At 38.2% G+C, this 15,103-nt stretch overlaps 1 protein-coding gene across 1 annotated transcript in view; it reads left to right on the forward strand.

Annotated features, from left to right (window-relative positions):
- The first annotated feature begins 1,508 nt into the window (after nucleotides 1-1,508).
- Nucleotides 1,509-15,103, forward strand: part of mRpS11 (mitochondrial ribosomal protein S11) — a 46,751-nt gene continuing 33,156 nt past the window's right edge. Inside the window, exons 1-3 of the mRNA XM_083124762.1 lie at nucleotides 1,509-1,937; nucleotides 7,583-7,713; nucleotides 10,725-10,825. Coding sequence (XP_082980888.1) covers nucleotides 1,660-1,937; nucleotides 7,583-7,713; nucleotides 10,725-10,825 — 510 coding nt within the window. The 5' untranslated portion in view covers nucleotides 1,509-1,659. The remainder of the gene's footprint in view (nucleotides 1,938-7,582; nucleotides 7,714-10,724; nucleotides 10,826-15,103) is intronic.

Consider the following 15,103-nt stretch of genomic DNA (forward strand, 5'->3'; position numbering starts at 1 on the left):
TAATAAAAGTGCAAACGATCCGAAATGGTAGGTGTGTGTGTGTGTTCCTGATTTACAGGACTTGTTTCAAGCAGGAGTTATGAATGATGGTAAGCAGTATGTTACGCATTTTCAGAAAAAAGAATTTAAAAAAATAGAACTATACAATTGACTGGCAGTAGAAAAAGCGGAAACTTTATTTGTTGGCCTTGTTCGTTGGTTTCCTCTGAGAAAGGTGTGTCAAATAGTAGAGAATACGGAGGATACTGACATTTATCAAATTTATCACATGCTATACGAAAGCACGAAAAATCATTATGTCAGTTCGTTCGCGTTCAATGTTAATTGCGCTGCATGTAGGAATTAATCGAAGTCAATTGGTGGACTGTACGTAGCTACATCAGAATATACGTATTTGCGAATATAAATATAAAAGATCATACATATATCTTACCTCGTTACATTTGGATCTCTCTGGTAGCGTTTAAGATTATATCAGAGATTCCTTAGTTTTCTCGTTAATGCTTCAATAATTGACATCCTATTTTATTAAACTAGCTTCTGCTCCCCTTAATCTTCAGGACATGTTCCTCGTAAAAAAAATAATTAAAATATGGTGTGATTCTTTATTCTCAAGCAACAACTTTTGTGCGGGATGAATCAAGGTCTTACAAAAGGGTGCAAGGAGTGATAAATGCTGCTATGCCGTTCCAAAAAGTTATTCCTGTTATTTGAAAATTATGCAAGGATGATAAATTTTCGATTACAAAATTTCGAAAAAAGTAATTTTCTGTATAACACGATGGACTGGGGGGTCTGACCCCTCTAACCCCTCCCTTCAGTGCGACCATGTTGCGTACCCTGGTCTAAATGTCACCGCACGCCACTGGTGCATGCCACCCTTACCCCCCCCATGGGTAAGGGCCTGGTTCTTTGTATCTGTTCCTTCATCAATTTCATTATATAACCACACCACCCATCCTTATATTCGCGATTAGCCAAAAGTGACAGAAGAGCGACGTTAAATAACATAAATCGAACACCGATATTCATTTTCAAGGGGATGGGGGAGTCTTGGACGTCCCTTGTCCACATATTGACTGACATAGGTGCCAGCCAACCAAATATTACAACCCTGTAACACTTGGCTTTGCGACCACTGATCCACACTATTGCACAAGTCGCAGATACAGCAATAGTTTACAATTTATCGTCAGATGGAAATTTTATGAGTTGATGTCTTTGCACTATTGTGGATTATTTTTTTCGTTAGAAAATAAATTTCTGCTCAGTTTACATTAAATCCATAGATATTATTAGCATATTTTTCAGATTTCCTATTTTGGTAATGTTAGAAGGGATTGTCTATCATGAACATGTTTTCTTTATGTACAAGTGTGTATTTCAAAAGTGTTTGCGGGAGTATATTAGATATGCATTTGTAGTAATTAAGTATATTGAATGTGTGTAAATAAGCATGTTTATCTTCCATATTGCTTTAGAACAGAACGCGACCGAGACCGAGTTCGTCCTGCCTGGGGGGAGAAATTGCTTACCGCCCGCCCAGCTCAGCTAAAGTCGTCTGTTCCAAGTGCGAGCGTTCACTTGCGCCGTGGACGTGTTGTGAGAAGGCAGGACTGGTCAAAGTGTGTGATATAAACTGCTAGAATTTTCAGCAAAATGCTGAAAAGGGTACTTTTACCATTTGTGAGTCATAAACTAGATTGGTATACTGCTGTGAAATCAGGTGACTGCATATCAAAGTCCCAAAACAATATTTCAATGTGGTCTCTCTGTGCAGTACAAAATCTCCGTGTTGAAGGACTGAGTAGGTTATTTCACTGTGGAGTGCCACGTAATAAGGTAGAAGATCGCCGAATAATGTTGTCATCTTTACCAGCAAAAGACGAAGGAACAGAAGGAGAAAGGAGTATTGATGTAGACACCTTCATTAAAAGGTAAGTTTCATGTATTTTGAACCTACTGTAGAACTACTAAAATGGCGTCTTTACGTTCGATTTGAACAGTGAAGGTCGTAGGAAACAAAATGGCAGGAACATCGTCATGGCAGAGGACGATTTTTCAAGTCCAAAGTGAAAAATAATTTTGTTATTCTGAAATTTTACATTCGTATTCACTGAGTATGTATTTCTTCTAGTTCCGCCATTCATTCGATGCTTGTTCTGTTCCAAAATATAAGAGAAACAACATTTTTTTGCAGGAAAGATATTCGTATTTAATGCGTATTAACAACTATTTAGCTACGAAACGTAGTCCACCAACTGTCGAATATTTTATCTCACGGGTTTGCAGTTTAGAACTACAAATCGTATATTTAAATCATAATCGTCTTTTCTTTCAATGGGTTGGTTTAACAACTGAAAATAGGGCGTGGGCTTTATTTTAGAATGATTTTGTGACATATGCTACTGTAAATTGCTCTAGAAGCAGTTAGGGAGCGACACGACTTATCATTCTTAATGTTAGTAGAGTTATTGACAAGGATGCAATGCACCAAAAAACAGAAAGAGATACCCTCCACTACATGTTTTGTTAACAGCATTTTTCTCAGTATAATTATCACATACTCTGTGAAGGTGTGTGGTGGACAGTGATGCTCTCAGAGGGATTTAAATGATGTTTGCATTCTGCTAAGTAATTCCACAAATTGTCTTAGTTTTGTGGGTTCAGAATTCTTATACTTGTTTGATACTCCCCAATTATTATTTATTTTATTTATGCTTGTCGCTAATTTAGGGTGGGGTACATTCCATGTACGTCATTGAGGATATTCATTAATATCCAGAGCAATACAGTTATCATTAACATCTATTTTTGCAAAATAATATAAATAAGAGTGGTTGCTTCGCTGTATCTTGAGTATTGTAACAAAACTTGAAGAGATTCCCATAGAAATGTACTTTTCCCCATAATAGCCATTTGTTGTTGTAAACATTAGATGATGGTAACAGTTCAGTATATCGGAGACACATTTCTTCAGCGGCGGCTCAAGGGGTAGAGCCGCCGTGCCATGGCACTACCCTCAGAAGAAATTCATACGTTGCCAATTAAAGTTAAATGAATACATTGATAGTTTACAGACAAGGAGATTCGAATCTTGCAATCGGTCAAGCTGACGTGACGACCGCCCCAACCCCCACACTTCATCACCAGCTGTTTCGTTCGTACCCTCGCGAGGCAACATTTCGTGCTGCCGAAGAGCTGGCCTAATCATGGACCTAACCAAGTTGACACACGTGCAGAGGGTTGAAGAAGTCTCGGCGAGGAACATTTCCACCATGAGCCGAGAACAAAGTGGCAGGGGGCGGGGTTAGCCCAGAAGAGACCGTGCCAGTCTTAGCCTGGCCTGGCGAGGGAACTTTCGCAGTGTTGACACGACACAGTTGCCACCTTCAGAAAAAAGTCGCTAGATACGACTGGTTTGTAAGACCCGCTGGGGAAGTAATTTCTGCCTACTTTTGGAGAAACGAACCTAATATTTTTCCAAAGTAAAATGAACATTTTTGATAATAGATGCACCAAGAGGGCCGTCCAGACTTTTTAAAAAATATCCTATGATGATGCGAGTTTCCTTTTGCATTTCGACAATTTCTTTTCACAACAAAGATATTTTCGACATCCAGTTAGAATATGCGTGCAAGGGGGATGAGAAGGTGATAGGATTTGTTTTTTCCTCTTGTAATTGTTGTATTTTTAGGGAAGTGTCCTGTAGTGTATAAAGATAGGTTAGTGAGTGAAGATGAATCGGATTAGTACGTTATTACTTAAACACATGTTGTTTTCCACGTTACCAAACGAGGACAAACATCTTGGCTAGTGGCGCAACCTCAAGGAGGGAGGGGGGGCATTGCGGAGTTTTTTTTTTCTATTTACTTGATCACGTTGGCACTACCCATCATAGTTGCTGCCGGCCGCCACTGCATTTCTTCATTTTTACACAAGATACTACTTACGGAAATGAGTTTCTCTTAAGGTTTCTAACGTTTGTCGAGGTATTTTCTTTCATCGTGGAATCTATTTGATCGGGAAATCCTGTATTTTGCAAGAGAAATATCTCACCCACTCACAATAGATGATTATTAAGTATATATAATATTATCTTATTTGAACTATCACCCCTTATACATTCATCCACGAAATATTTTTATTTTGTTGACACTGTTGTTCGTAAAGGAAGGTGAAAGATACTGATGAGGTATTAAGCTATTTTAGATAATAAAGTCCAGAGGGAGACCTAATTTGACTTATGGCCTTACAGTTTAGTGTTTGTGTGTAGAAAAAACTTCGCTTGCGAATTACTTTTTTTTAAAACAAAAGATGTGTACATATAAATAAGGAAGTGCAAATTAACCAGATAAAAAAAACAGAACCATCATCAAGAAGTATGGAATGGGTACTTTAGTATTATACTACCTTCAAATCATATTCCGCCAATACGATTCCCACTTATCGAACCTAACCGAATGACTCACGTTTGCGAGGGGAATATAATTTAACATAGACAAATGAGGCAGTCCGTATAGTACTAAAGTATCGAAATATCAGAGGCGTCACCTGAAGGGAGTTCACGGAACACACAAACCCCCAACTGAAAACTGAAAACTTCAATTTGTTTTCTTCTCTGCTTTATAAAACACTACATTTCAAGATACTTATTTTACAAAGCAGGTTTTCTCGTTCATAAAGTCTTCACAATGCTTCAAATTTACCAATTTCCTCTGACTGTTCACAAGAAAAGCTCACCAGATCAGGCAGCAAGAGCCCGGGCCACATCTGGAGCTATGAACTCCCTCTGCTGTATTCTTCCTGCTCCACGGAAGAAGCCGAGAGAAACCAAGGGGAGAAACTGGAAATCGTAGCATGTGGTCCTTCCGAAAGAAACTGTCAACAGATGGTGTCAACTGTTAAATGTGCGGATAGCGGGGAGGGCACGATTTTTATTGCTATTCCCAAGTATTTTATTTTTCGTTTCCTTTAGCTTTTGTGAAAAGTAAGCAGTATTTAAAGTATAAAGCAAGCATTGTTTGCATTGTTATAGTAATTCCTAAGATCTTAGATGCTTTTACCTAATATCTTTCCTTTCCAATCCATTTCGCCAAAAAATAAGGCCACAAACTTCAACAAACACTAGGTCACCAAATTGAGCAGATTTACACTTACATCGACATTTTAAATGTGTTGCTTAAGCCTTAAGATAGTGTAGGCGAGTTAAAAAGAAAGAAGACGAAGACACTGCTAGTAGAAATTAATATTTATCTTGGTACACATGTAAGCGAGTATGGATAAATATCCTTTATATTTTTTATTGAAATAAATTATAACTGTTATAAACTCCTACAGGTAAACTTTTTTAAAAAAAAATTAAGTATCGCAAATTGCAATTCGCATCATGAAGTTTGAGCATTGCCAGAGACTTATCAATGAAATATAGGAAAGGTGCTGTGAAATTACAAATAGCTACTGAAATTGAAGAAAATAATAATAATTCGTCAGTATCATGGTTAGTGGAAATGGTGGTGGGGTTAATTCTTAGGAATAGTTAAAATAATTTCCAACACTAAATAAGAAGAATGCATTTCAATAATTCAAACTGTTTACCTTAGTAATTTTCCCTTGTTTTTGAGGGTATTGGCAGGCAAGGGGGGTGTTAAGCAGAAACAATAAATTAAAACAGTGACGGCGATTAGGGAGGAACGAGGGGGCTTTTCCCCCCCGCACTATGCTAAACCTCCCTTCTCCAGTTTTGGCACCTTGCTTCCCCAAGTTCTGGAACTCATCGCCGCCACTGAATCGAAATTAATGAAAATTGACTTTTGTTTCGTAAATGAAGGAGTGGCTAGCACAATACAAGGTCCCAAGATCGTATTCTTCATAAAACATGCATTATTATTATTCATATTTCTTGTTTTATTTTGTTTTATAATTTTTTCCTTGTACTCTATAATTTAACTTTTTTGTATGCTCACTTAATCAGTGTTAATTTAGCATTTTCTTCTCTGTGATCAACGATTGATTTTCTAAGTGTTTCTAGCACATCTCACTGAAAGGGGGGGGGGGGGGGGGTTAAAATTTTCTCTTAATGTAGGCTGGGTGTGAACACCCAACGATTTACTTCACGTGATGCCACTGCGAAATATGCCTTGAAAATTTGTATTTGCCAAGGGGGTGAAAAATGATATTGTTTGTGGGTCAGTATATGTATGGCCAGTGTTTGTCTTGGAATGCTTTCACAATTTTTTTTAAGGAAAATATTTTACGGACACATACAGGAATGGAAGTTCCAACAATTTTTTATCCAGCACTCCCAACCTTGTAAAGTTAATATTGGCAAGATCACAATGGGTTACAGTGCAACAGATAAAACATTCTCGCATGTCACCAAAAGCTCACCGAATACAAATAATGTGTGGCAGATGACAGCAATGTATCCTTGGCAATAGTAAACAAATGTTGGAGGGAACAGTCTGAGTTCAGATTCGTTAATTCTTAATTTATCCTGGTGGCCAGGTATTTTTTAAATTATTATACATGTTTTGATTTCTAGCTAATTGCGTCTGGTAACGCATGCTTCAGTGTCTTTGTGATTACGTACTGCTTCTTTTCTGAAGAAGTATTTTTCTTTGTTTGCGAGAAGTGCAGGTTTACTGTTGTCTTGGATATGGACTGGTGCAAAGTGCTGTTACATGTGATCACGTAATATCTGGTCTCAAGCACGAAACCTCCTTCAAACCTCACGTGGAAATCTGCTAAAACTCTGTGTCTGAGATGACAAACAGCTTGTTACTAAAATGCAGTCGTTCGCATACGATACTTTTACATTATTATTTCTCCAGCAAATTTTTTAACTGTGCTAATAAGTTTCTCCAAGCTTTGAACTTACTTCGACAATCATTTCAAGTATTCCAAAGCACTTCCTAATGCTCCCATAAAACTTGCAAAACATCATTAAACATTCCAAACTGTTACCGATAGAACTTCCTTGGAAGTGTAGAGCAACTTGTTGACACTTTGTAATCAAGATGTGTGAGGTTGATTCCTGGTTGAAGCATATTGCACAATACCTCAGGCTCCACTTTAAATTGTGGACTTGTGATTAAGCAATGTGAGCATAAACTTTGCTACCTGTCTGTTTTTTCTTTTGCTAGTGTCCCTGTGTAATCTACTCATCATTCATCCTAATTCTGCAGTTAGCAAATAGTGGCAGAAAATTATCCATAATAAGGAAATAATGAAAATAGCTCACAGTGAAATGTATTTGGATAATCGTGTTATTTTTTCAGGATAGGGTGTAAGTTGTAGAAACTGCATTTTTTTCCAGTTCACAACAATGGCAGTTTTCTCCTGACTAATGCTGTTAATATGATTTTTTCACCCACATATCTGTAAACACTAATTATCACATGTAGAAAGATATGCTTTACATAGAGATTATCTTTCAATTAGAGCCAGTTCTTTCACATTTTTACTCTACAAGTATTCAGTAATGTGAATTGATTTTCTAGTTTCAATGTACAGCATATAAGTTTGACATATCCTTCTATCAGCCTTCTTCCAACACAGTCTTTTTTTATTATTATTACAGAAGGGAAGATATGTTCCCTGATGAAAATACTCCCAAGATGTTGGTGAATGGGGTGCCATTTTCCGAGCTTCACATATGCTGCATTAAAGTCTCGCCAAATAATACTCTCCTAGTAATAACAGATCACAAAGGTTGGTAGCATTGATTAATATTGTCATCTACATCTCCACTATGTAGAATAGCAGTAAATGAACATAACTTGGGGGGATTGTTTATTCAGGGATGGTTTTACCTTATGGAATCTCTGTCACATCAGAATTTTTGTATTTGTTTGTTGCACTGTGATATATTCGAGATTTTATTTTTTGTGTTTGTGAATGTTACTGGATTATGTTCTGAAAACTGATTTAAGTAAAGAACCAAGGTTATAAATAGAGCCCGGAAGTTCAGGCATTTATTTTCGTTAAAATAGGCAGGCAAAAAGGCATTTATAATGTGGAAAATAGGCACTAAAAATGAAAAAAAGGCAAAATAAACAAAAAAAGGCACATTTGGAAGTCTTACTTTTATCTATAATCTCTGGCAAAATGTTAAAATCTACATTGGGAAGAGCATTTCAATTTTCTCCGTCTTGATTGCACATAACTACAAGGTGTTTTTTTAAGTTCTCAACATTCATTGATAGTAGTCTGTCGGAGAGAATGTTTTTCATAATAGAAAATGATCTTTCTAGTTCGACAGAAGTTATTGGAGCATACATAAAACAAGCTAATGTAGCTGGACTCATTTCGGTAACAGCATTTTCACCTTTTAGAATATCACAAATTGTTTTCAATTGTTTCAGGTCCTCATTTGCACTCACTACCCGTTTGCACTTTTCAGCAACAACTGACCCCTTTTCTCCTGGCACTTCCATCATCTGTTGCATAGATTCCTCGAAGATTTTCATGGATGCTATAAGAGTCTCACCTCTTTTTTCTAGCTTTGTAATTGTCTCTGGCAATGCACCATAATGTGCAAAAATAAACGACAGTTCATTCTTGAGTTCAGAATAGCACAGGAGTTTTTTCACTTCATGAATCGAAGCCGCTTCATTTTCTGGAAGAGCATCGATCACCTCACTGATTTTTTCAAGGTGGTTAGCATAATATATAGCTGCTGATATCCAGGTTCCCCATCTCGTCAAGACTGGTTGCGGAGGTAAACTAAGCTCAGGCGCAACTTCCTGTAATTTTCGGGTTCGAGAAGGAGATTTCAGAAATATCTTCTTTGTGTTCGAAATCAACCTGTCCACTTCTGGGTGCAACACCCTAACTTCTTCGGCGATTCTGTGCATTGCGTGGGCTACACATGTGATATGAAGCATGTTCGGGAAGAGAATTTTCAATGCTATGGCAGCCTTCTTCATATAGGGAGCTGCATCACTGATAAAAAGTAACACGTCATCATGATGTACACCATCTGGCCAGAGCAGAAGTAGGGAATTTGAGAATAACTGAGCTATTGACGAACCATTGGCTCTCTCTAGTTGTTCTGATGTGAGAAGAAATGACGAGGATTCTCCGCATGTTGGTTTCATAGTTCCTATGATGACATTGGCTATGTAGCGTCCCATAGCATCAGTAGTTTCATCTATTGAAGTCCAGATCTTTTTTTCACCAACTTCAGCACGAATTCTTTGCAGAGCTTCTTCGTAGCAGACACTTATATATGTTTTCCGCAGCGTAGATCCCGACGGCACAGTTTCTTTAGTGTATTTCTCCAGGAATTTCCCCAGTGACTTGTTTTCCACTTTCCAGAAATGTATTCCTGCTTCGATGAAAGCTTTGCACAGTTCAAGAGAAAACTGAGATTGCCTGTTGGATGAAGTGCCCACTGTTGAAATTAGGGATATCTTCTTCTGTCCGATCATTTTAGCAGCTGCAGATTTATGTTTTGCTGTTGACACATGCTGAGATATAAAGTATTTTTTCTCATGGTTGATTGTTTTTTCACATATCTTGCAGAGAAGAATAGTACCGTCTGTCGAAAATGTGCTTTCACCAAATTCATGCACGTAACCATGTAACTTACCACTTAAGGGCACACTAAATTTCGGCATGATGACAACTACACGATCCTTTCCCTCCAAAGTTCAGAACTAAACTAAAGATAGAGAACTTGATTTTGGAATCCATGCAAAGGCCCTTGGGCATTAGTGCTGTTTCTTGTCAATAACCTCCTGACACGGGCGCTGGACGTGATGACGTGATTGTGCAGGTGTTCTGCAACAGGTATTCATCAGTCAATCATGCACAAAGAAATGTTAACGGAAAGGCAATATCCTAAATCAGCATGAAATACTTTTTTTTCACACTTTTCTCCTTCAGCAATGTTGAAACATACCTGAGTTCAATATTACTTTAATAAGGCGAAAATTATTCACATAATAAATGGAAGAAAAATAAATGCCAACAACATTTTTTGGGAGAAAAATAGTTTATAAGTCCTATAAAGTGTTATGCCACTGCTTTTGCAACATGGTACATGTGGCAGAGCAGTAAAAACTATTCATGCTAGCTAGAAGCAGGAGGCAGTTATTTATCCAGACCCTCCCCAATATTTCTACAAAAGCAATTTTATGGTTATTTTGTAAATAAATTTACAATTACGCTCCCTCAGAGACTGGCTCCAGACTTCCCCAGGCACTAGAGGAACTTTGGCTGTCGGTTTGTCATGCTTGTTTTGGCAAACCTCACTTTTTGTTGAGGAAAATGCTTTTGCATGCAAGGCTTCTCACGATTGATTCCACTGATGCAGCAAATGTCATAAACTGCTGCAATTTGATAATTATAGGTCTGATCCACCGCAGACCAACCAGACAACAGCGGTGGAGCTGACAGTTACGACAGTGGTATGAAGTACTACATGTACCTCGTTCTACTGGCTGCTGTGTTTTTTATCGCACTGGATTGGTCCCTGCTCTCCACTTCCCTTGCCAGTTTCTAGAGCGCCGGCAACTGAAAAGACCTGTAGTTTGCTCCAGGGGAAGGCGTGTGTGCAAATTATTCCAGCAGAGAGGATGCTTACACAAATTTGTTAACTGGGTGGAATAGCATCCCTTGCATTCTTCCCCACTTTCAACGCTGCATAATACATGTATTTGCATATACAATAGTTCAGTATCGGGAGAATGTCATATCTTTGTTTTGTGTGATTGCAGGTAAACCTCTACTTACTTGGTCATGTGGAAGGGAAGGATTTAAGAACACCAGAAAAGGAACCAACATTGCTGCCCAAGCAAGTGCTATTACACTAAGCACGGTAAGTGAGCTCACTTTCTTCCATCTAGTTGTCTCAGCATGTTGGGTGGTCAATCATGATCTAACTTACTAACCATATCTCTGTTGTTACATCCCTTTGTTGCTACAGCTCAACCAAAATTGTGAGAAAATAAAAATTAGCAAATGGAAGCAATAAAGAATGGGGGAGGGAGTAGTTAGTGCTAAATGCAAACTACAATTCAAGTGACCACGATTAACCATTTTTGTGTTTCAAACAATTTTTAAAATGAAAGTTAAAAATTGTACTTGCTAAATAGCTGTGTGATGTCCACTTTCACAATTCCATATACCTCTGAAAAAAAATGCTATGTCTATACTAGTGGTTCCAAGTGTGTGTGTTGGGAGTCATTGAAGAGTTGGAAGTAGTCAGAAAAAAACAACAACTTATTTTTCCTCTGCTTTCTTGGTTGGCCTTTTATTTCAGCTTTTTTCACAAAAGTGTGTCAAATCAATGAAAAAATTAAAGATATCTGTGTAGTATAAACATATTAACAGAACTAAGAGTAATTTTGTATATGCTTTAATAGAATCTAATACAGAGCATTCCCTGATATTCGCTACGAGACTCGGCGGCAAGCGACCCGGCATCAGTGCTTGTCTTTCCCGGTGAACGGGTCCGCGACAGTCGCTAGAGTCGGCTATTAAAATTACAGTTTTCATATTGTGTACTAACCTTGACTACAGAAGGTGTTCAAAATGATGTACCTCTGCTGCAACACATTCCTGGCATCGCCGAAGGAAATTGGTATTTACATGTGCAAGTTCGTCTACTGTAATTCTCCCGATTTCTCGTAGAATACTCTCTTTTAACCCACGGATGGTGTGCGGATTGTCTTTGTGTACTTTATTTTTTAGATTTCCACTTTTATTCAGAACACTTTTATTCTGTACCGTTACTCTAAACTTTTTTACGAGGTTTAATATAGTGGTCCTATGTGGAACGGGTAAATTGGAAAAAAAAGTAAGAAATCTGGACTGGACCTACAGTTTGAAATTTGATTTGAAGCACTCTGCCTCCACTGAGGATTGAACCTCAGACTCCTTCATTATTACAAGGCAACAGCACTACTTGATTCCACTTCAGAGACCCATTCATAATTATACAAGGAACCTTCTATCAAAAAACAGACCTTTTCCCATCAACGATACTTGCTATTTGGTCTCTGTGATTTACAGTTTACATTAAGTCTTAATTTCTCTGATGAAGTAGCAAACAATCTTGTTAAGTATTTGCGATTAAAATTACCACCTGAGCGCTAGTGTCGCTTCCAATATGGCCGCTCTATGTAGGATAAATCTTTGTTTACATTCAGTAGTGGTACGTAATAGCAGCGTGTTGTCATGGCTGGTATGGAAGAAACTTTTAAATTGCGCAATATTTTTAAATATTGCGAATGCGATGTGTATTCCAGGAACTATAAAGAAGGTGAAGCTGTGCTGAGAATGAAGCATTTAATGATGATAGGTAAAAAATAACACTGAAAACTAGGACGAAACTAATGTATACCCACCAGTTCTTCAAAGCAGTGCGGTTTCATCTGTACCTCGGTTCTGACCGGGGATCTGAAATAATTTGAAGATAAACCAATTCACCTGTATTTGCAAAGCTTGGGCAGGAGTAAAATGTAAACATACCGTTGCTGTTCTTCCCTCGAAGAGGCAAGCTAATTTAATAATAATAATAATAAAATTCACAATTTCATCGAGGTTATCTTCACTGAAAAAGGACTTGCATGAAACAGCAACATTAGCATGTCGATTTTCTTTTTCTGGTTACCTTTATGATTACAGACATTAATTAATTCTCAAACTATTTTTATCTTCACACTTAATCAACTTGCACCTGTTCCAAAATTTCATTCACAATACATTGTTTTGGAAAAAAAAGTGTTTTATTCATAAAGAAAAATTTAAAACTTTAATTTCAAGTAATAGAATCATCTTTCGGAAAATAAAGTGAACAGACTCGTGCAGCGGTGTGCCCAGGATTTTTGAAATGGAGGGGTTACATATACTTTGTCTTGGTAGTCAGCCCTTATTTTGTCATATTTTCCTACCTTTGACGTTCTTATTTTTAGAAATACTGGTCAAGGGGAGGGTTTACCCCCAACCTCTTGGCACGTCACTGGTCTCGTGCATTCTTTGTAATTTCCTTGCCCCATTTCAATGATGCTATCCCGATCCCTATGCCAATCTCCTGACAATCTGAATTCTGTTTTCCCTGATTTATTTACAAGTTTCATTTTGTTGATTCCACGGGGTGGAAACACATGTAAACTTTTCAATTGCCATGACCCACAAAACAATTGAGCCAAAAACTGAACAGTAGACGTTACTCTTTCGAACATTTCCCATGCTTTGAAGGACTTCAAAACAATATAGTATCCTACTTAGAGTAGTTCTGTAAAGCCCCACCAGATGCCATATTGGATACTTTTAATCACGAATAGAGAACATTCAGACCGAAGCAACACATGACGGGGGTGGGGGGAGGGGTTCACTTTAAAGTGGCAAGCGACATGAGCCCCTTCAGTCTATAAGCAAGCATTCACCATGTATGCACAAACAAGACACGATGCGATACACACCATTGAAGGAGCTTTCAGGCTGAAGTCACAGATGACAAGCAAGACAGTCTCCTTCAGTATAAAGCAAGAGATTCACTGTGCATGCAAAAACAACATACAGAATAGGCACGATGCTAGCCATTGAGAAACAGTCCAGTCCGAGCAATATGCGAGCGAAATCTGTATTTCGTTGTCGCGCTTCAGTTCAAAAGGTTGAATGGATTACTGAGGTCTAAAAGTTCACTGACAAATTGGCACAGCCCAAGTGACAAGCGACACTTGCAGCTTATGTTACTTCTGTTCGAAATGTTGCATTTACTTCTAAGGGTTGGTTTCCAAGAATCACGTGTTGTTTCGGTCTCAAAACTCCGTTAAACAGGATACACACACACATTCATGTAATACACATACTTTGCATATGTGTTGTGAACACTAAAGATTCTTAATTGTCCCAGAACATCGAATATTTTGATATTAACATTTATTTAATACCTAGTCTTACCATAAATACTGTCACAAAGTTTTAAGTAAATTGACACAAAATGCTGAGAGATATTTTAATATCCTAATAACATTACTGAAATGGATGCATGACAAATCAATATTCATAATGGCCGCCCTTAGCATGCACACATTCCGGAAGTCTTTGTGGCCACGCATCAATTGAATTACGCAACACATCGACTGGAAAATGAGAACTGCCTTCAGAAGAGACCGACAGCTTTAAACTTTCAATATTGGGATGTCTCTTCTTTCAAGCCATCTCCTGAAGCTTGGACCACAATTTGTAGTCCAAAGGGTATAGGTCCGGACTTGCAGAAGGCCAATATGAAGTGGAAATGAAGTCTGGAACATTTGCTATGAGGGCACGCTCCATTTCTGTGAAAGGGGTCAAAACATCAGCCAGAGTGTACCAGCAGACAGTGCTTGAGAGACTAGTCAATAATGTCAACCACACTCTCTTCCATGATCAGAACTGGAGCTTCTAGCAGGATTCAGCCCCAACATATGGGACCCGAACAACACAGCAGTGGCTGGAGGCAATTGTACCAGACTTAATTTCCACTTCGGATTGGCCTTCTGCAAGTCCGGACCTATACCCTTTGGACTACAATTTGTGGTCCAAGCTTCAGGAGATGGCTTGCAAGAAGAGACATCCCAATATTAAAAGTTTAAAGTGGGCTCTTCTGAAGGCAGTTGCTCATTTTCCAGTCGATGTGTTGCGTAATTCAATTGATGCGTGGCCAGAAAGACTTACGGAATGTGTGCGTGCTAAAAGTGGCCATTTTGAATAATGATTTGTGATTTTGATTTGTCGTGCATCCATTTCAGTAATGTTATTAGGATATTACAATCTCTCTTAGCATTTTGTGTCAATTTAATGAAAACTTTGTGACAGTATTTATGGTAAGACTAGGTATTTTATTACATCAACATTTAAGTTTTAAATCCATTCCGTGGCCGGAAGTGCTCATCAGGACTGCATGTTGAGTTTTAACCATAGCTTACCCGTGTTGTATGAGGAACTTACATACCGGGGAGGCTCACAGGACCACACTTTTTTTTAATCACGAAAATTCTAAAAAATATAAAAAAAATAAAGGTGGTTGGCGTGACAGCCCCCCCCCCCCTTCCTTGGGTATAATGTAGGGTCAAAAGTGTATCTGAACCACCCACTCTCCCTTGATTGC

Source organism: Lepisma saccharinum, chromosome 1, assembly GCF_977018435.1.
Source record: "Lepisma saccharinum chromosome 1, izLepSacc3.1, whole genome shotgun sequence".
Taxonomy (NCBI): domain Eukaryota; kingdom Metazoa; phylum Arthropoda; class Insecta; order Zygentoma; family Lepismatidae; genus Lepisma; species Lepisma saccharinum.